At 45.4% G+C, this 23,176-nt stretch overlaps 1 protein-coding gene across 7 annotated transcripts in view; it reads right to left on the reverse strand.

Moving 5' to 3' along the window:
* The window catches only part of Ptprm (protein tyrosine phosphatase receptor type M), a 705,361-nt gene that overhangs the window by 61,775 nt on the left and 620,410 nt on the right, over positions 1 to 23,176 (reverse strand). For all 7 annotated transcript variants that reach the window (XM_031368638.1, XM_031368643.1, XM_031368642.1 and 4 more), the window contains 2 exons: positions 19,505 to 19,581; positions 17,106 to 17,142 (listed from right to left, as the gene is read on the reverse strand). In XM_031368638.1, coding sequence (XP_031224498.1) covers positions 17,106 to 17,142; positions 19,505 to 19,581 — 114 coding nt within the window. The remainder of the gene's footprint in view (positions 1 to 17,105; positions 17,143 to 19,504; positions 19,582 to 23,176) is intronic.

Here is a 23,176-nt window from a genome sequence, read left to right on the forward strand (position 1 = left end):
GTGGTGGTATGGGGTGGGTATGTGGTGGCCTGGGGAGGGTATGTGGTGGTATGGGGTGGGGTATGTGGTGGTATGGCGTGGGTATGTGGTGGCCTGGGGCGGGTATGTGGTGGTATGTGGTGGCCTGGGGTGGGTATGTGGTGGTATGGGGTGGCCTGGGGTGGTGTATGTTGTGACATAGGCATGGGGTATGTATTACAGAATGCCAGTGCTGACATCATGATATTTCTCTCCCCCATCCCCGTGTCCTATTCCTTTTCTTCATTTACTTATTTATTTTTAAATAACTTTCTGAGTCCAATTAATGCTGCTTACACATGGCACCGTCCACTAGAGTTTAAAAAATAATACATAAACCCTATGTCAAGCTCATGCATACTCAACAACATATAGAAGTCAAGAAAAAAATAGGGGACAAGAGAAATACAAGTTCAGAGGCTTGGGAAGGCACATTCTTTGTAGAGGATTACATGAGTGCTTGGGCATGCTTAGAACTGACACCCTCCTGTACTTACAGGATTGTGATGCTGTGTGTGTGTGTGAGAGAGAGAGAGAGAGAGAGAGAGAGAGAGAGAGAGAGAGAGAGAGAGAGAGAGAGAGAGGAGAGAGAGAGGAGAGAGAGAAGAGAAGAGAGAGAAGAGAGAGAGGAGAGAGAGAAGAGAAGAGAGAGAGCTTTGTGACAAATTACTTGGTTACAGTGAGGTTCAGCATTGCCTTCTTTCAACGACTACACAAACACATTTCAAGGCAACTTTGAAGACCCTTGAAATTAAAATTTTTTATAAATAACAAAGCCACAGAGGGAAAACAAGGTATATTTATTATTATAAAAGTTAATTTCCATGTGCATGTCTGGACATAGCAATAGTAAGCACACTGAAAGATTGCTTCTCTTACCCTGCTCCTCTGGCTCAATTAGCAATAGGCTATGGTATAGAGCTCTGTGGTCTAGAGCTTCCGTGGTCTAGAGCTCTGTGGTCTAGAGCTTCCGTGGTCTAGAGCTCTGTGGTCTAGAGCTTCCGTGGTCTAGAGCTCTGTGGTCTAGAGCTTCCATGGTATAGAGATTCCATGGTATAGAGATTCCATGGTATAGAGATTCCATGGTATAGAGATTCCATTGTATAGAGCTTCCGTGGTATAGAGCTTCCATGGTATAGAGCTTCCGTGGTATAGAGCTCTGTGGTATAGAGCTCTGTGGTATAGGGCTTCTTGTTCCATCTCTCTGACTTCTTCCCCTTGCCCTCTGCCACATGTGCTCCCCCCATGCTATTCGGAGAACACAGCCCTACACCCCTGTGGAGGCAGGCTCAGGTACCCCATATCTCTGTGTCTAATCCCTTTGAGGATGGGGATACACAGCCACCTCCTGTGAAGCTACACCATCGTCTCAGCCAGTCCCAGGGCATGTTCGTGCCATTCTCCTGCCGTAGAGGCTGAAGGTTTCTGTGACTTTAATTGAAGGCTACAGAAGGGACAGTGAAACATCAGCTTCTATCAGTCACCGTGTCCCTTGCTCTCATTGCGTACTTAACAGTTTGTTACTTATTCAGGAGGAGAATTCTGCACTGAGTCTGTCTCCATGCAAACAGTCCTCCCAGTGTGAAGAAAGCTCTGAAACATGGAGGTGGCCTCATTAGGCACACAAGCCTGTGTCACATAATGAAACATGGAGACACAGTTCTGATGACCACGACTACAGTGGGGGAGTCAAGGGTTCCGGCACCCTCTGGCTTTCCTGTTTGTGTCCCCACCCAGCTCTCCTGTCTGTGCCCAGCCAAGTTCCAGACCATGGGCCACTGCTGTGCTTTTCAAAGTGATCCTCGCTCAGCTCTTTCGACAATGAGCACTCTGCAACCATTTAATTGAAATCTCCTATGGAGGAAACTTGGTGTCTGGGTTTACTGTGCTCTCTTACAGAATGCCTGTAGTGCATGCAGCATACGGCTGCATGCATGCGAGGAATGCTAACAGTCAGGCTTGATACTGACTCCCCTTTTAACTTATGCTTCTAAGATCATCTGTAGAAGCTTGAGGACCCATTGTCATTGCCTTTTATAGGGGCCATCCTTTATGGGGCTCATTCAAGACCAGTACAGTTATCATTCAGGTCTTGGGAACTGCCTCAGGTGGTGATGTTGAACTGTTGCTTCTGACCTCTAAGCAGATCTCAGTCCTGAGTTTACCTGCCCAAGGCTTTGTTTCCCAGCTTAGCTCAGCCCATTACTCTGGTGGTCAAACTAAGTTCCTCCTTGCCAGTCATTTCCCACTGATCCATGCTCTGAGTCTATAGATATGTCTAACCCTGCCAACAGGTTCTATCAACCAAAAAAGATGTCACACAATGGGAACCAGTTAGAGGTTTCTTGGACTTTGAGTGTTTATATGCCCAGTTTGCATGGTCTTTAAAATAAGGGGGTTTGCAAGCCATTGACATGAATTTTCTTACTTCCCTTTACATGGAACAAGGAGGGTGTTTAGTGTGAGATCTACAATCTTGTTTTTCATTTATTTTCCCTATTTCAACCTGACAACCTGATTCAAATTATTAACCAATATGTGGGTACGTTATCACTCGGAGATAAGTGCCTCCTGCCCCACCCCACCCCCAAATTGGAACAAACTTGAAGGTCACCAATAGCTACTACACGTGACTTTAGTAGTAACTGGTGGGTGGGCACTGAGTGACAATGACCATCATGAGCCAACATCGAGAGTCTACAACCATGTGCTGGGTATAAGGTTCCCATGGGTCTGACATGTGGGGGAGTTCCTATTTCCGTGCCCTAAACCTCTAGGGTTATTGAGAATTTCTCCAAGGGCATAGGAAACTGCTTGTCCTTGGATGAGGATTTCCTGAACAGAGGGCAAAAGAACTCAGGGGGCTCATCAAGCCTCTCTCAAGGACTGAACAGGTGTGACTGGCAGCTCCACTTTGGATTCTGCTGGGGGTGGCTGAGTTGGAAGCCACTAAGATTTGCCGTGGCTGAATACTTAAAGATGTACACACTGTGGGACAGAAGGTGAGGCTCAGCAGTTGTCCTCCCATGGGATTCCACCTTTGAAAATTAAGGTCTAGAACTTTCAGTAGCAGCAGACCAGTAGTAATACATCCATTTCCTTCACAATGGTTGGCACGCGCTGAGAAGGAAATGCTTGGAGGGGCTGTTTGCCACCATCCGGCCTTGCAAAGAACAAAGACATAAAGGAGAATTGCAAGTTCAAGCCCAAGGAAGAGACCCTCAGGGATGGGTACCATTGTGTGAGTAAGAGGAGGTCTCCAGTTCACAGGAGGCGGGGCAGGTTATAATTAAACTATTTAATTATAATTTACAAATTACAATTTCAGACCCTGGTAGGCAACCTACACCACATTCTTTTCACATCTGAATCTCTATACAGCATGCTTTCCTGGTAACTAAAGTCAAGGTCCTTTGAATACTCACAGTGGCTTATCTGAGTTTTTAAAAAGCAATGTGTAAATATCAATGCTGCCACAGCATACACAGGATAAAATTTAACATCTTTTGAGGGGGTCTTGCTTCTGAGGCGCTGTTTGAAGTACTTTAAGTGTCCTATCTGATTAGATTTACAATTCACCATCCTATGAAATCAGTCCCGTTGTCTCTGTCCTTGCCCTAGGATCACAGACAGGCCCTGAGGCGCATGGAGTTCTGCAACACACAGCTAGTGAGCCATGGAGTTGAGGGAGACTGTCTTGCCTTCCCTTCCTTCTCAAGATGACGAGGGTCTCTGAGCAGCTGGCCTCCGCTCACCCTCACTACCCTCCCAGCTCAGCCAGCCAAGTACTAGAATGAGGAGGCTGGAGTGTAGCTGACTATTCCATCCCAGAGATAACAACAGAGCATGTGTCAGGACGACAGGAATATGCCCTAGAGCCACAAGAGGAAGCCAGCAGAGAAACCTGTGCGCCCCATACAGAAAAGCCCTTTGAAAAGTGGTTTTATGTCAGGTCAGTTTCTTCTGTAATGTGTTTGCTGGCCTCATGCTGAGACAGAATAACGTTCACCTTCATGAACACAGCTGAGACAGAATAACGTTCACCTTCATGAACACAGCAAGCTCAGGCTTTCTTTGCCAACTCAGCTCTTTAGAGCCACCCAGAATTTTTCCAGAGCAAAGGCTTCCTGTCTCTCTCCTTTCAGTGTCTCTTACCTACCTCTGAGGCAGCAGCCTTTACACTTAAAATGTCATAGTGCTTTACGTTCCCTCCCAGTCCTCTGTGTGTTCCTTAGCCCCAGCCCCTCCTGACCCCATATACCACGAACCCCAGCAAACCTGACCCTGCTTGCTATTTCCCAGTCAATATGGAGCACAATTCCAAACCTGGTCTCCCCCATGCCTCTCTGGAGACTCTGCCTTGTGTGTCATTCAGAGGCTACTATTCACAGCTGTTTCAATGGACTAGGCTAGAAGTCACTTCTTCCCTGGGTCATTGGTCTGAGCCCTTAACTGACACAATGCTTAATGTCCTTCCTGGGAACTGTAGAGTTTCTCTGGAAGATTTCCTCTGTGAATGGTCTATGAAATGGTGCCCACAACAACAGCACAGCCCCAGCCTGGCTATGGGAGCTGGGTATGTCTGGGTCCTACAAGCGACACCAGAGAGGCAAGGATGAACAGTGCAGAGGCAAGGGAGAGAAAGCACCTCCCCCACTTTCCAGAGGCCAGTCATTGTCTAAGGTAGACATAATTCCAAGTACATGGCCTTTCACAGCTGGCCCATGTTCCAGGACAACTTCCAACTGAGATCTGCAGAGCTTCGGGGACAGAGACCTTCCAAAGGCAGTACGAATGGCTTTCCTGGTATTAACTCCCTGGTGTTTAATGTTTATGTGGACTTTGCAGAAGTCACCTCTCCGAGAAGCCTGAATGCATAATTGCCTTTCTTGCACTAACCAAGACCTCTGCCCATCTCAGTGTGGTTGTGGGGCACTGCCCAGAAGTAAGAGCTACAGGAGTGAAAGAGACCCAGCTGGATTATTGGCCCTAGAAGGACAGGGTGGCCTGCCTGCTCAGAGCTCTTACTGTGAGGTGAGACTTAGTGTTTTGGTTCACTGTGTGTTCACACTCCTCACAGTAAATGCTTCGATCATTATCTTTTAAATGGAACCAAGAATGTCTTACGGTACACTTCATTTTCTCACATTAAATCCAGGGCTAGGGTTAATGTGTTTCCTTTCAGACACAGAGATTTGGTTTGCTTTGATCTGTGTTAAGACAGTTAAGATACGTTTAATACATATCACAAAATACCCATTTTAGTTATATAGATCTTTATTATATGTGGGGGGATATGTAATATTGCCTGCCTACAATTGATAGACTCACATGCTTATGAAGATTTTTATGTTTTAAATTACCTTTTATTTGTGCATGTGTGTGTGTGTGTGTGTGTGTGTTTGTGTTTGTGTGTGTGTGTGTGTGTGTGTGTGTGTGTGTGTATGGAGGTCAGAAGACAGTTTATGAAAGTTGGTTTTCACTTCCACTGTGTGTATCCTGGGGATTGAACTCAGGTCAGCAGGTTTAAAGCTGAATGCGTTTACCCCAGGAGCTGTCTGTCATACATGTCCTTAGTTTTAGTTATAAACTGAAAACTCTGAAAGAAATCCACATGTCTTCAAGCTTTCTTTCTAGGATACGAGAAGGCTTTCTGGAAACCTGAACATATCAACGGATCGGTGGTGGGTGAAGTGGGATGAGGGACTATCATCCTGGTGCATAAGCTAGGGACACGCTGCTGGAGACGTCGCTGAGGCTCATGGGATAGCCTCCTGGGATACGTGAAGAATGAGGGTGAAGGGCGGGGCTCTGGGTTCTGGTTAAGGTGGAACGCTCCTTACCCCTCTGAGAGAGGAAGGGGCCACACGGGGGTCCTCTTGGAGAAAGAGATGAACTTTTTAGAAGACTTGTGTGGTTTTGAGGAGAAGACAGGTATTAAAGACTCCTACAGAAGGCCAGCTGTCCTGACAGGTTCCGTGCCGGGCGAGAAAAGACAAGCTGAGTAGGAGAGGGCGTGTTTTACAGTCATAGTAGGTTCAGGTAGAGACTCCACTGTGGAGCTTCCTATAGCTGTGGCTCAGCCTTGACTGTGAGAGGCTAGCAGCAACCATGGAGCAGAGAGGATGGGGGGAATTGGTACAGTGGGCTGAGAGGAAAAAGAATGGGGCTATGTCTGAGGATCATCCGAGCCTCTTGAAAATCTACGACACACTCCAGTGTCTAGAGTAGACAGAGGTGGGCGGCTTTCAGGATACAGGGAAACGCAGAACACAGAGAGTGACTCACAATGAAAGTGCCACGTGCCATCCATATTTATTCAGGGGAGGGGAAGGGTTGGCTCATTGTGTGAAAGTGCTTGTCACTCAAGCCTGACAACCTGGGTTCAGTCCTCAGAAGCCATGTGAAAGGCTGAACGTAATGGTGCGCATCCCTATGAGGGAGAGATGGGGGAAAGGAGAAGCCATGTGAAAGGCTGAACGTAATGGTGCGCATCACTATGAGGAAGAGATGGGGGAAAGGAGACAGGAGAACTGGCCAGGAGTTTGCTGGACAGGAGAAGGCATCACAAAAGAAATAGCAAGAGAGACAAGTTAGGGAAAGCAGAAAAGCAGACTTCTAAAACTTGCCTTCTAGCCTCCATAGGCTGTCGCTCACCCTCTCTCTCTCTCTCTCTCTCTCTCTCTCTCTGTCTCTGTCTGTCTGTCTGTCTCTCTCTCTCTCCCTTCTCTCAAGCAAATAATTAAAAATAAATAAATAAAAGAAGTATTACTTATCAAAACAGAGAGGGTAGAGTTGGAAATATACTATGATATGCCAAGACCCTTCGAATGGGTGGAAATATCTAGCTGGGGACAGTCCAATGTCAGGAGCACTGCGTGTGCTTGACTATTGAAATGCTGGGATTGATCAGTGATGGTGTAGGCTAGGGGGTCACAGAGGTGGTGGTGCAAGGACAGAAGGAAGGGGAGGGACCCTGAGATGACATACCAACAGATAATCTGGGGTACTTGGCTGACACCAGCCCAGCCTAGGCTTTGGTGGGTTCTCTGGCCACCGGGCTCATTCTATCAGAACAAAAACCCACGTGAGGTACATACGGCAGTGCCAAGAGCCATGCCTAGGATTTGTGCATTAATTGTAAAGCTCCTGCTATGTACAGAAAAAAGTGGCCCTAAATTTCTGATCCATTATTGGTACTGTTGTTGATGGTGATGAACTAAAGTAGGCATTATAAAGTCAGTTACTCGACAGTCAGGGAATTAGACATCCCTTCAGCCGCTTCGGAGTACTGTTTTATTATAAGACCTTATGTGATTTTTCAGCCTGATACTGCCATAACACTCAGACTCACAATTTCAGATTTAATGGCTTTTCATTTTTTGCAGAAGCCAGACATACAAGGTAGAAGGTGGCACTGAGCCTCAAAAGCGAGTATGATAACCATGGCAGGGAGCACAGCTGGCTTCTGCATTAATTATCCTTAGCATCACTTATTTGATGGAGTCATTTGCTCTCCCCCGAGGCTACTTACGGCAGAGTGTAGAATTTTTTGAATAGTCTTTGGTTTCGGCTGCAGAAAGGAAGTAGCAGAACCGAGGTGGCACATGGCCTATGATCTGCTCATGTTCCAAACACGAAGACTATCCTGGAAAAATGACTATTTACAAGAAACGAGGAGACTCCACTAACAAGAGAGAGACAAATGCAGTTATTCTACAATGGGGGAAAACTGGCCAGTATTTCACTGAACCCGATTTTGAAGTGGACATGGTGGCATGGCAAGATACCAATTTCTAAGCACAGCACTGAAGCAAACCCCCTTCAGGTCTAGAATTTTAGGGGTTAGGGACTCCCCAGCCCCCTGGAATTTTAGTTGTCAAGTCTAAAAGAGAAGGAACTTGATGTCAAAGCTATAAGAAAGTGTGTCTTTTGAGAAGGGGTGTCAGAAGGTGTGACTTAATGCGGATAGACAGTGCTTCACTTTGAGAGTCCCATGGTTTCCATGCGAGGGACAATCCTGCTTTCCCCACACGAGGTGTTCTTACTGCCGGGCTGGCACGCACTCTGACTGGCAGCTGTGTGGCTATACTTCTTCTACAGGGACTTGCTGTGTGTCCCTCCCAACCCTGGAGCCCAGTCCACCTTTCCTTCCTATTGTGTCTCTCAGCCGCATGCCTCTGCCCCACATCACCCACACCTCCTTTTAGGCTGAAATACAAATGAAAAGATGTATGTTTTTCTCTTACTAGTTCCAAGGATTATTTGTTTCTGGGTATATCACAAACATTTGAATCTCTGATTTCAAACTCAACAGTGAAAGGCTAAGTTGGATTTAATTAGGACTAAGCTATAAATTTATATAAGCCACAAACATATACACATGCACACATAGATATCCTCAGAAACTTCTGTCTATAATTTTGGTTGCAACTCTCATTTAACTGGTTAATAACTCAGTTTTTACTCCTTTTATTTTTTCAATTAAAATATAATTAGGGACCCCCCCCCAAATAATTAGGAAATACCTTAAAATACAAAAGTCTAAAAATTATTCAGAACGCATTTGTGTTTTTGGTACGTGCATATGGACATACGTTTGTGTGGGGGTTTCTGGGTACCCGTGGGCATGACATGTGTGTAAGACAGAAGAGGTCCTCAGGTGTCCCTTGGCACCTTCTTCCTTTTGTTTGATACGAGCTCTCTCACTGCCCTGGAGGTTTACCATGGAGGTCAGGCTTACTAACCCAGAGGCTACCAGGGATGGCCCCTGTCTGCCACCCACGTCACCCCTGCTGGGACTGTGCGCACATTGCCCCACCACTGCCTTTGTACGTGAGTTTTTGGGATTTGAAATTCAGGTTCCTAGGCTGGGGAGATGGCTCAGTGGTTAAGAGCACTGACTGGTCTTCCAAAGGTCCTGAGTTCAAATCCCAGAAACCACATGATGGCTCACAACCATCTGTAATGAGACCTGATGCCCACTTCTGGGGTGTTTGAAATTCAGGTTCCTATGCTTGCGAGACCAGCACTCAAGCACTCCAGCCCCAAACATCTCATAATAAAGATACACTCAACTGACAGCCATGATCTTCCTAACATACATTAATTCTCGCCTTCCCCATTTTAAAAACTACAGTTGCCTAACATTAGTTCCAATAAATTGATCCTTCAACAATTAGCTATTATTATAATTTCTTCCTTCTCTCTTGTGTCATATACTTTCATGATTTTATTTTTCTTGAACTTATCTTTAATAGAATAAAGTTCCTGCATTTTGTCATCTCATTAACTGCATCTTAAGTACCAGGTAAAGCAAAACAAAACAAAACAAAACAAAACAAAACAAAAAGATGAAGATTTTAAAAATGAATTGAGTTTCTGCACACCATCTTCCTTTGCCCACCGACCCCCCAGAACTTTATACAAGAAAATGAAATAATATCTTTAAGATCTAAGCTTGGGATGCTCTTGGGGGGGAGGGGAGGCCACAGAGGATGCCTTTAGCTTTGTTTTTTTTTTTTTCTTCCTGTATGTATGCATTTGTATATGAGAGTGTAGGCACGGGCAAGGTTTCAAACATTGTTTTTTTTTCCCCTAAGGTAAAATGGATGCTGCTTCCAGTTTGTGATTAAGTTAATTTTCTGTTTAACCTGAATTTACCTTTGTTCAAATGTTTACAATGATGATAATCTTTGTAATCTGGGATGTGGGTGAGACACAGGCAGCTCTCTTGGTACATCCTTCCGGAAGGAAGCAGTGACAGGTGCCGAAGGCACTGCTTTCATGATGAGTGTGCTGTGAGTGGTCACTGTGTGTGGGACAAAGCCTGAACTATCCCCGCCACTGGGAGGTGTGTGTTCCAGATGGGTAGCATCCTAACGATGGGTAGAGTGGGAGTGAGAGTGAGGGGCTGCTGGCAGAGCTGGTTTGCAAGCCGCACACTCTAACTCTACAATGACTGCTCTCCTTTAAGACATCCTGGGGTAGACAGTGTCTTGGACAAGTTACCGATATGAAGCATGCCTGCATACAGAAGGAATGTCAGGGCCGGCTTTCAAAGATCTGATTGTACAAGCAAAGTATGGTTATGGGTGAAACCAATGACAGAGAAGTGCTCACATAGCTAGCTGGGCACTTTGATGTCTCAGGGAGCATTTCTGGGGACCCCACATACAGGGATTGTTGTTTGGGTGTGCCCTCTGTGGACTGCACTCAGCACTGTTCCAGCTGCTGAGCAAAGTCTTCTGGCTGGCAGCCATAGCTCTCCCCTGTGACTGGGAATGCAAAGCTCCCACGGCTTGTCTGCTGGTTAAAGGCAGGCAAGGCAGGCTGAATGGAGCATGGATAGATCAGGCCCTGCTGAACAACTGTAACAGGGAAGAAAGAGTCAGATGCATAGAGACCACCAGTCTGAGAGGCTGAGCCACTCATGGCTTTTGCTGGGACTTCTGGACCCTCGTCCCAGGCATAGGTTTCACGCTCTGTGCCAGAGAAGCTGAGAAAAGGCATGGGAGGGACAAAGTGCTTCAGCCACAGAAGGGAGGAACAGAAGTCCTCAACCCAAGAGCCTCCCCCTGGCTGTGGTCCGGAGCACTCTCCAAAGAGAACTCTCGGAAGACAGTGCAGGAACTTGTGCAGCCTGCGTGGCAGGGAGCAGAGAGAAGGCAATCAAAGAGAGGGAAAGAAGGGTAGACGCTCGGTCTGGATCTGGCCGCCTTCTGCCATGAGCAGGAGAGGGAGAGTCCTGCCTTCGCATGCTCAGGGCTAAAGGAGCAGGGGCTTTCCTTAGTCTCCATCCTCTTTAATTAAGCTTGCCTTAGTACACAAGTGGGACCCTCTTTTATTTAACAGAAAAAGAGAATAAATCTAATAAGTGAATAAAATAGAGATAAATTGGCTCCCTAGACACAGCTGAGGGCAGGTACTCTTAAATGTTCAGTGGCAGCGGAGAGTCTAGCGGCAGGAAATTTCCAGCAGTGAAGCCAAGAGACAGAGTAAACTGAATTGACACTCATTTTATGAAGCCTTCAAATGGGGCAGATAACTGTCCAAGGAAGTACTGGACAGTACAACAGATCCTCAAAGTAGCTCTCGTGCAGTAGCGTGCTGTCTGAGGATAAGCTCGGCACTGCCATGTGGAGGTCACTGGTGACTCTGTGACTGTGTGCTGAGCCCAGTCTTTGGTGGAGGTACAGAGCTGACTGCTAAGCTTTGGACTGCCCAGCCTTTTAGAGGAAAGCCAGCACTTTGGAACATCTATGGAAATTAAGTCACAACTCTTTCTTTTCAAAGGGCTGAGCCTGAGAAAAGAGAAAGAGATGACCTTAAGTGTGTATATGTTTTAATTCTGGTGTTTACACCTGGTCCTGGTTTTCTTCTCAGCTGAGGACTGCACACAGCCTTCGGAGTTATGAACGGGCGCTACTCCACACAGTTGACTGTGACTTCTACATACATGATTCAGGTCCACGTGTAGGGATGCAGGTCACTTACATGCATTTCTTTCTCAAGTTCCAACTTTTTTTCTACTAAAAATCCCTAAAAATCAATGAGGACAGACTGGGAGACTAAAATCTTTTCCAAGTCTAAAATTTTATACTTTTTGTCTTTTAACTTTAAATGAGGTCTGTCCCTAACTAAGTTCCTCTTAAAGATTTAAGAAGTCTTTGGTCTGATGGTTTCAGATTCAGTGTGTGAGAGCGATCATGCTGTATTCATCTCTTTACGTCTGGCTGACTCCATATAATATACAAACATATATATGTCAAGTTTTTAATAAATATGTATGTATCATATATCATATCATATCATATATGTAAATATATACCTATGTCATATTTTAAAACATCCATCCATTCATTGATGGACATACTAGCTCCATATCTTGGCCACTATGAGTGATGCAGTAGGAAGTACAGGTTGTATGTTCCAATTAGCTATAGGAATAGATCTTTAATGTCCTCCCCACAAAAGAATGATAAATATCTGAGATGATGGACAGACTAATTACCCTGGTATGATTACTCTACAAATAAATATGTAGATTGAAACACTATATTCCATAAATGTATCAAAATAAACTGAAAGGAAAATTAAAAATTAAAAACAAATAAAGGGCATTTAGGCATGATTATTACCTATCTTTACATTATTCTGTATGACTTGAAGCTCCATGATTTAGGAGCACACTTCTGCTCCATAAGAACATAAGCACATAGGTGGCTGGGACCCCATCCCTCTGTTTAAGGCTTTCTGTTTTAGTCTGCATGTGTCCTTGAAGGTTCCCAGTGCAGGTTTATTAGGAATACAAGCCTGAGAGACACCAATGAATCAGATCATTGGTCAATTAGACCAATGACTGTGAACAGAAAGTTGGGTCGTTAAGAGGGATTTTCTGGGTAAACTGTCACTGAAACTGTTCGTTCTAAGAAAGCCATGACCAAGTGCCCCAGGCAGCACTCCCATGGGTGTGGCTGGAACCCCTAGTTTGGTGATCTCTGTGCAGAAATCACACAAAATTTTCTTTCTTAAAACCTTGCCTTCATTAATGCTGGATGCTAAAGAGTGCTTCATTTCACTGGGGAGTGTGGTTAAAACAAGTCTCAAATAGGATATAATGAATAGACACATAGCCAGACCTGTAACCGGCTGATGATGCAGGAGCTGCTTGGCCAGGAAAACAAGAGAAAGGGCAACAGAGAAGTGAGAGGTAAAGGCAAGGCAAGCTGTGGCCGGGAAATGCCGGGGTCAGGGCTCAGTGGGGTCAGGGCTCTCTGGGGTTGGAGCTTGCTTGGGTCAGACTTGCTGGGGCTGGGAGGCTCACTGGGGCCAGAGCCGGAGCTCACTGGGGTTGGGGTCAGGGCTTGCTGGGGTCGGGGCTTGCTGGGCCAGGCCCAAGAAACAAAAGCTGTGTGCTGAAGGCTGAGGTTTTGATGATGTCAAACAGTCCTTTCAGTTCCGCTGGGAAACAGTTTCAAGTATTCATCTGCATTTGAAGGACAGAATGTGGGAGCGAATTTTTCTTTAGCGTGTAGAATGGGTCAGGGTTCTACACCTCAAGAATGGCTGCCCCCGAAAGTGGGTGTGCTCCTCGCAGCTTTGTGTTGACTACTTCTGGGGCCTGGGCTAGATCCTGGGCTGGGAATTTATGAGCCAATTCTTTTTTCTGGAACACAGAGGGCATGTGAGAGAAACACGCGAGAAAGCCAGATTGCTGCCCCAGATGTCACTGGAACTGTTTCCTATTCTGCGGACGGTGGAGGCTCTGTAGTGTCTGACCCCCAGAAACCTTCACTCCAATTTCTGTCATGTTCACAGTGAGGTTTGCCCCCAGATGCGAGTCCCTGATGCGAAGAACCTCCAGGTTTCTCCTTTTCAAATTATGGCCAGAGGATGACAATCAAGACTAATTCAATAGGACACACTGTGGGGAGGGGGTGGGGCTGCATGTACAGCCAGGGGTATAGAGTACCAAAGTCAAATTAGTTCACAAGACAGACTGTTTCTAAAGACACATCTAAAGAAATGTGTTCTGTGGAATAGGAGCTGGGCAGCCATTTCCTGAAGAAAGAGACAGATGTATCCCTGGAGATGGGACAGTTATGCGTTCCCCAGGCAGAGGCTCTGTGGGACCAGCATGACTTCTTTCAACCTGGCTGAATATTCACCACATGGTTGAGCATGGCTTCTGGCGCATTCCTCTGTGGTCGAGCATGGCTTCTGGTGCACTTCCTCTGTGTGCTTGTGCTTCTCCTGTGGCTACTAAGCATCCACATGGTGTGGGGCACTGACCACATACTTTGTACTATCTTCTGAATCAGTTAATGAACCCTGTCGCTCCTTCTGCTGTCTTGGTTCTGAGACAACCTCCTGCCCCTGCCTTTTCTCTTCATCTTGGCTGCAGGCATAGACTCCTCCTGCCAGGCTGTTCCCAGTATGGCCTGACAGACACAGACATTTCTACTCCATGTTACTTTTCTAGATAAGCGTGTGTGCTCTCTGTGGGCATGGCTCAACATCATCAAACCTGAGGGCCAGCACCACATCCTCCGAGACAAGGTGGATGGAGAGAGAAGGTCAAGGGCATGAGTCACTCTGTCTGCCTGGATGCTTGTGTGTCCCAAGGCAATCTCTAAGAACTGTGCCAAGGCTTCTTAAAAATGTCCAGTTCAGGTTTCTCTATGTGGGAGAAAGTGAAGTTCAGGCGTCTAGCTTTCACTAGAGAGCTTACATTTTTATTTGACTAGTGAGGCAAACTCCCTGTGGGTTCAGTGCGTTGCCAACGCCAGGGAAGGGGGAGGTAATTTTACATTTATATGGTATCCGTCAGTCTCTAGGTGCCATGACACCCACCTCCTTAACCATGAAGCTGTGCTCTGTCTTAAGAGTAATCGATGGCTCACGGGTAGGTGCCACTCATTTGGGAGTTTGACCCTCACTATGGGAGGGAGTTCCTGGAGTTTGGGGCCTGCAATCCTGTTTCCTAGGTTGGCTTTCTCATCTACAAGCTATGGATACTCTTTGTGGTCGTGGCAACAAGCTGATGAGCTCTGCATGGGAATGGAGAACCCAGCTGCACAGAGAACGGCTCTGCTGGTGGCTAGTCCCACCTGGATCCACTCAGGAGGATCCGATAACTTCCGTGATGGTGTAAGATTTGAACCCAGACCTTGTGACTGTGGCATTCGTCTCCAGAGCAGCTTATTTTTAAGGACATAAACACTAATCCTGGGACCTCTTCATCTACATTCTTATCGCTGAGTCTTTTGTAAAATAAATACTAAACTGAGGAAGATTCAGCAGACAGAAACTTTGGGGAACAGGTGTAAAACAGTAACACACTAGCAAGCAACCCCCAGGAGAAAACAACAAAAGCTCAGACCCCAGCTGGCCATGGCCCACAGCATGAAAGATCACATCTCTAAGGCCTTGCAGCTTGAAATTAATTTGACTTCATTTTAACAATAGTTTCTTAAACTCACAATGGTAAAAATGTTAGTGCTTAAGGGAATTTTAATTAAGAGACACTAATTAAGAGATTATATCGTAGAAAACTTGCTTTTGATGTTGTGTAGTAGTAGTGAGAAGCCTTCTTAGCTAGATGGGTGGTGCTGGGATCTGTGTTCACTTAATTATGAGGATTCGAGGATTCGGAGGCTGGGCAGGGAGCGCAGGCCTGAGAAGGTCAAGCAAGCTCCCTTCCGGGAAGGGAGGCCCTGAGCGCACTCTGGAAATGGCTTGTTCTCAGTGAGGAGGCACAGGGTGCAGCTTCACAGGAGAGGGGGCTTCTGGAATACGGATGACACTCAGGAGCCTGCGCGTCCAGGCAAGCGCCCTGCCACCGAGAATAGCTCCATGTGCTAAATGACACCATAATGCCAATTAACAACCACTGACCAGCCAGTAAGGCTTCAAAATGCTCCCAACACAAATAGAAAATGTCTGAGATCATCATCCTGACCTGCTCATCACGTATTGCAAACCTATACTGACGTGCCACGCTGCACTCGTAAGTGGACACAATTATATGTCAGTTTAAAACAGAACGACATAAAAAGTAAAAAAGGCAAAAACTATAGATGTAACAATGAAAAGGAGGATGAGAGAGCGAGAGAGCGAGAGAGCAAGAGCGAGCACATCTCAGGCAGAAGCCTGGCAGGACGGTGCTCACAAACTACACCCGCCATAACAGAAAACCACTTGCAGATGTTGAAGCTTCCTTGCACCATCTTTTCCTAAAAGCTAAAGCAGGATTCTCCTAAGGTCTGCTTTAAAAATGCAGCTCAACAATAAAGCCGTTTTGTGGAGATGCCCTTGGCTGCCCCTCAGGAAGCCAGTAGGAGCTCTCCCAAGTGCAGTGAAGGAGTGGTTGTTCCTTGATGCGCTCCGTCCCACCTGCTGCCCACTCTGTGGGTCCTCACTGTGATTGTGAAATATGATCAGCTGCGAGCTACTCCCTTGCTGTGAGCCTGGAGGTTGGATCCCTTCCACCCTCACTCTAAGTGGGCAGCCACAAAGACTACTTTCCATCTACCGTCCTCTGACTTGCTGAGTCATGAGCCTGGCATGTTACGGCTGTGTGACTGTATCATTTAGATGTGGGTAATGTTCATATTGGACCATCAGTCAATTGTCTTTTGGACAGAGAAGATTTAATAAGGTGGATAGGAGTAACACTCTGAAACCAACAGGTCTGGTATAAATTAGATCCTTTAAGTCTTCAGAAATCCTCCCACTACCATTAAGGCCAAAGTCTGATATTGATGGGAAAATCAATACTGATTTTCTGAGCAGGCATGAGGGGAGAGACAACTCGGTGTGTACATTCATGATATGCCCTGTGTGTTAAAGAGACTTGGTGAAAATCTGTTCTATAATCTCTTGGGAATAAAATTGGCTGTAAGAGCATGATCTTAGGTGTGAGTTTTCATTGTTTTGAGTAAATTTTTACCCTCCAGAATTCTATCAGTGCCAGCCACTGGGGGACAGAGTAAGGAGGGATCTAAGTCTTACATCACTGTCAAATACTGGGGGCCACATCCTTACCATCCCTGGATCATCATCATTTAGCCATCCCTGGATCATCATCATTTATTGCTTGCATGTCTTCCTGTTGATCTGGAGCCACCTGACTAGAACAGCCTCTATCTACCTGCTCCCAATTTGGTTATCACTTCACCTGTGCTTCTCACCAACTTCTGTACATTGCACCTACTCAGATATACATGGGCCACCTCACAGCTGACCTGTAAAGTCAACCACTGGATAGACAGTCATCAGCACACACTTATTAAAGGGCACTCTCCTCTCCCATCTCCCTCCATACACACCGGGGAAGTATAGACTATATTCTTGCAAATGTTACACTAATTCCAAAACCATTCAGATGAACTCAGTAATGAGTTGAATGTGAGCATGAATGTGAGAATGAATGAATGTGAGCATGTACATGTACTTTATGGTCTCAGCATGAAGTTCTGAATAAGTGACTGTAACACCAAGCTTCTGCTTGGGAAAACAAGGGTTTCAAGTGACTGAGACCGGCAAGCAATGGAACACAGGTAAGGGAGATGAAAAGGACTTACCTTGGGTTGCAATATAATGGTTCGGTCGATGATAGCCCTAAGGATAAGTGAGAAAGAAAATTAGCTAAATTCAAAGTCAGCGGGCAGCACAGAAGTCACATGCTGGGTCTGTGGAAACGACTGTGTGTCCAAACGCCAAGAACACTGACTGACTTATTCTCCAAGTCTGATACTTTAGAAGGTGTCCAGGAGACAGGAAGGGCACACTTCGTGAGCTGAGCTAGCTCACGCTATCCCAGGATGGCCCTGTTACTAGGTACCTTAGTTACTAATCATTTGATAGCTCAATTTCTGGATCCAGGAGCTTTGCCTTGGCCTTCTGAAGTGATGGTGCATTGAGTACAACTTCATGGACCAGATGCAGCAAGTGAAAGCAACTTCCTTCTACGCTGGCCATGAGATGATGGATGAGCAGCAGATGCTGCTATCAATTTATGGACTCTCTGGACTGAAACGACCAAGCCTCTTATTAAGGTGCGGATGGCTGGGAGTGTGCACTAGAATCTTGCTTGCGTTTGGGATGTTACCGGCAATGTGCCAAGGACTTAACTCATGTTCTGTTCTATCAATATAGACAGTTTCATCAATAGTAACACCAAGAACTATTCTCAAATGCTGCTCATGAGAGATTATGTAAGACCTGTTCCTTTAATCATGTCCCTGTAGGAAGCAGGAAAGATTAAACTGGGGCCAGAGAGGCGAAGGTTTCTTTGGAGAACTATCTGGGAGAGAGAAGAGTCAGTTCAGAGAAAATTACATCCGGTAACATACTGCTGCATCATCGTGGACCTTAGCACATTGCTTTCCTAAGAGATTATCCCAAATACTGCTCCCAAAGATAACTGGAAAACAGAAAAAAAAAACTGGAGGGAAAAATACAGATTTCTCAGACACTTTAAAGTTCTAAGATTGATTTTGCTCTGCAGTCAACAGCAAATAAAGAAAAAAGACAGTGATTCTCTTACAAAATTGATTTGGCTCACATCTCAAAAGACAGAATTGTGACCACTATTCCATAGAACTCTTTAGAGAGCCACTCATTTGTTAGTGGTGAATCCCACAAGGGAGAGGACTTTAACTTGCTTATTCTGCAAGTCTAATACCTTAGAAGGTGCCCAGGAAACAAGAGCGCGCTAGCCCATGCTGTCCCAGGATGGCCCATGTTACTAACCACCTTAGTCGTTTTTCAGTCCTCATCTGAGTCACACATCAGCTGAACATCCCCTTCAAATCCTGTGCTGGATGGTTTGTTAACTTGATATGAAGCTAGATGTATCTGAGAAGTGGAACCTCAATTGAAAAAAATGCCTCTAAAAGATTGGCCTTGTCTGCAGGTCTGGGGGCGTTTTCCTGATTAATGATGGATATGAGAAGGAATCTAATGAGACACTCTGGGAATGGGGTTCAAAACATAAGTGCCATTTGTGCTTCATGTACAGCTTATGTACAGGCAATCGGTGTAGCAGTCTAACGCTGCATGAAACAACGTTGGCATGGCTGAAGGTGCAGGGAGAGCCCCCCCTCACTGGTGACATTAAGCTGCGAATTGAGCTTTGACTGTTGCCTGTCACATGAGGTTGTTGTGAGGTTCCCAGTTGTGTGTCATTGTGTCGTCATCCGGAAAGTGTGGATTTGGGAGGATTTGGGATTTAGGGATTAGGAACGCCTAACACACACACACAGGCAAGATGGGTGCCTGGTAGTACTAATGGACTGAAAATCAGGCCCAGCATGCAGCATGCCTGGGAAACTGGACTTGTTTGAGGAGGCCTGAGCCTTGCAGGGCACTGCACAGGACCCTGAGTTTCTGCTTCTGATTTCACTCATCCTTTCAGCTGAAAACAGGCTGTCTCTTAAAGAATTTATCCTAATGTAAGACATTAAGTTAACATGACGCAGGATGAACGAGGCAGCCATCTTCAATAATTAAACAGCTTGCATTTTTAATGACACGCCTAGCTTGCCTTGGAAGTCCTGGTGCACAGCTGCGGATGACTTTGAAGGCAACTTAAAAGCATGGCAATGATGGGAGCCTACAAATCACCGCATTAGCAATTAGAGGGTTTTGTCCCATTAATATGCAAACATTTTTAAGTTGTTGACAAAAACGTAAAAACATTTTCTTAGCTCATGTAGTGTGGGTAGGTGAAGGGGGTGTAGGGAGGAAATAAGATGTTTATCCTCAAATGGGCCAACTTGAGCTGGCAGTGACTGCATTCTGTGGAGTGTGGGGGAGGAGCGACACTTGCTGTGGAAGGTCACTGGCACACATCTACAGCTGCAAAGCAGATCTCGTGGGTGGCATGTGTCAGAATGTCTGGTGTGTGGCACATGTGGGAATGTCTGGTGTGTGGCACATGTTGGAATGTCTAGTGTGTTGACTGTTTCAGGATACATACATCGATGTAATTGCCATTGATATAGTCTGAGTTGTTGTCCCCTTCCAGCGTCTGGAGCCGTACCCGAGAATGATCATCTGCAAGAGAGAGGAGAGGGGGGAGACAGAATGAACAGCCATTAATAAAGGCAACCCCTGAGGCTGCCCCCAGCCTCAGAACTTCTGTGTAGCACACAGGGATCATCCCCATGCAGGAATCTGCTTTAAAAATTGCTGCAGTTTGGAATTTGATATCCTTTGAAGACCTACAATGTGACTGTGAATTACTGGCTCCAAGTGGGAAGTTGAGAATGTTCTCCCATGTAATTCCTACTAGTGATTTCCCTCACAAATGGTCAAGGCAATAAAGCATATTCATAATGGCACAATATGAACTTGCAGATGCTGATGCTGAACATGGACATACAAACACCTAGAAAAGAATTAGCTATTATGTAGTAAAGAGGAAGACATCCATCTTATGTGGGAGCAGCAAGAAGATACTATGTGCATCCTGATGGCTAAATAAGAATGTAGCTAGCAATACTGTTTACAATTAACAACAATGTTTCTCACTTATAAAGCAGGATGCTATTTAGTAATGACAATGATACAGTTTCATACAATGGACTGACCATGTAAACACAAGCTATACCAAAAGAAAGCTACACACAGAGGAATATTAGCAACTGTCTCTGCAAATCTTTCTGCATAGATGAAAAGTTCTATGGTATTGTTGTTCAGCAAAGGAGTCACTACTCATGCACAGTGACTGAGCAATGGGCCGTGGTTACAAGAGGAACTGATGTTCTTTAAAACATTTACGTGTATGTCTGGGTGCCATAAGTGTGCCTATGGAGGCCAGAAGAGGGCACTGGATCCCTGGAACTTAGGTTGTGAGCTGCACTGTGGCTGCTGGGAATTGAACCAAGGTCCTTTGGAAGAACAGCCAATGCTCCTAACTGCTCAGCTACTGTTACAGCCCCTGACTTCTCTATTTAATTTCAAAGGCTTTAAATTTAAGTAAGCATATTAGCTAAGTATTTACTATATTGGGAACTTGGTATGACAGTATAAAACACCCAACTTACAATTTCATATTGATTAGATGTTAGAATGATAATATTTGTGTTATACTAACTTAAAGGGTTATTCTATTCTAATATTTTATTTGATTCTATTTAGTATGCCTATTAGCAATGTTAAAATATTTTATATGTGCCTCATATTATACTACATATTCCATTTCTTTCCAGGATGATTTTGCTGGGAGGTATTCAAAATATGAGAAAAAAGAGAAAATTGTTACAAGATTCTCTCTCTTTTTCATATGTGTGTGTGTATGTGTGTATATATATATATATATTATGTGTGTGTGTATGTGTGTGTGTATATATATATATATATATATATATATATATATATATATTATGTGTGTGTGTGTGTGAGTGACAAATCTAACACAGAAGTCATGAACGTTCATGCTAGGGAAATCCACTGTCACGGACCATGTCCCTAGTCCAGAGTCTCTACTTCAGTGCATGAAGCAGCCAGCTGTGATCGGAGGGTGTGGGTACTGCCCAGGTCTAGACTTGATCAGTGCCTTCATGAACCTTTGCTTTACAACAACATGCTAAAGCGTCTACCTTGAGGATTCTAGGCTATGTGAAATTCACAGTGTGCAGTGGAATAAAAGGGCAACCATTGTGGGTCTCTGGCCATGAGGTTCAATGGTGGGAAACTACACAAATAAAATGGCCATATTTGGGGCTGGGCTGAGTGAGGGAATGGAGAGCTTTTTAGAAACTCTATGCAGAGGCTCACATTTGCAAGATGAAAAGAATTCTGTTCAGCTGTGTGAGTAGGCAAATGCTAGGCTGCGTGTAGTTCGTACAACTCAGAAATCCTGAGTGCACTCAGTTTGTAATCCTCCATTTCTACTCTAACCCTGATCTCCATGGAAATAGCACCTTCAAGAATGGCAAGGACACTCACGGACTTCCAGCCCTAGAGTCCTTTGCTGGAATGATCTTCCTGACATGGCTCGCCCCCTTTCACTGGTGGGGTACTGGCAGTAGTATCAAGGACTCTAGTTTGGTGATGGAGAAGTCACACATTATGGATGTCCATTTGCTAGACATGTCTAAGAATCAGAAAAAGGTTATGACATATTCTTTTAGTGTTAAAATAAGAGTAAACATTGAGAACTAAGTCCACCTCCAGGAAGATACAATTGTTTCTTGGTACATATTGGGGAATCTGTCTTAGAACTCAGTAAATGCCCAAGTTTATGGATACTCGTATTCTTTCTATAAAATGTGTACATTTTGCATATACCTATGCAAACTCTCTTGAATACTTTAAATGGTCTCTATGGGGTGCAATGGAATCATGAGGTAAATCGTTGCTCTCCCTTACTGTTTGACAGTAATGACAGGAGATTCACACTGACTCAGTACAAGCACAAGTTTTTTCCCAAGATTTTCAATCTGAGGTTGGTTGACTCCTTGGATGTGGTACAGTGAGCCAACAGTGCAAACAAGCTAGCCTCCAGGAGGAGCCAGCCTGCAGAGAGCACAGGGAGGGCCTTTGCCTGCAGAGAGCACAGGGAGAGCCTTTGCCTGTGGAAAGCAAGGTGGCCATTGAGTGCAGCAGAGAGCACAGGGAGGGCCTTTGCCCGTGGAAAGCAAGGTGGCCATCGTGTGCTGCTGTTTCTCCGTTAGTGTGGGTGTGCTGGCTAGTTTCAATTATCAGCTTGGCACAATTAGAGTCACTTGGAAAAGGGTCTCAGAGTGACTGTCAAGATTTGGTCGGCCTGTGAGCATGGGATGCTGTTGATTGCTGTGGGCCTGTGAGTGTGGGATGTTGTTGACTGGCTGTGGGCCTGTGAGCATGGGATGCTGTTGACTGCTGTGGGCCTGTGAGCATGGGATGCTGTTGATTGCTGTGGGCCTGTGAGCGTGGGATACTGTTGACTGGCTGTGGGCCTGTGAGCATGGGATGCTGTTGACTGCTGTGGGACGACCCAGCTTAGAGTGGGTGCCACCTTTCTGTGGACTGGGGTCTCAGACTCTGTGACATGGGAGAAGACAGTCATTAGGCATGTGTGTGCTCACTGTCTCTCTGCCCTTGACTGTAGGCGTGGCTAGCTGCTTTACTTCGCCCTGCCTTGGTTTCCCCACAAAGACATACTGTAACCCAGAACTGTGGGCTAAAACAAACCTCTTTTGCCACCAACTTGCTTTTCTTGTAGTATTTTATTACAGTAGCAGAAAAGGAAGCAGGCTCATCCCTCATCCTTCTGTAGGTTTGTGTCAAAAGCGTCCTTCCCAAACAGCAAGGTAATGAATAGGAGGGAATATGCCACCCACACTGAGCTGCCGCGGAAAGAGGCAGTGCGAGTGACCCTTGTAGGTTCAAAGCCTTTGCTCATTGCCGCTTGAGTTGTTAAGAACGGCTCAGCAACAGAACCTGTGACTTCTAGCATCTAACTTGAAGTCTAGTGATCAGTGAACCACAAAATCAACATCGACTGTTGGGAACAAATAAAGAGTTTGCAGATTTTTTTTTTGTTGTTGTTGTTTTTGTTTTAGAGATTCCACCTACTCTGAGTTGGAAACATACTGAGACGAGTGCACCATAACTATTCTTTCAGGGAAACTAAGGTATTCTCTGAGGTGAAGCTGAGTCATGT

This window comes from Mastomys coucha, unplaced genomic scaffold (genome assembly GCF_008632895.1).
Source record: "Mastomys coucha isolate ucsf_1 unplaced genomic scaffold, UCSF_Mcou_1 pScaffold14, whole genome shotgun sequence".
NCBI classification, from domain to species: domain Eukaryota; kingdom Metazoa; phylum Chordata; class Mammalia; order Rodentia; family Muridae; genus Mastomys; species Mastomys coucha.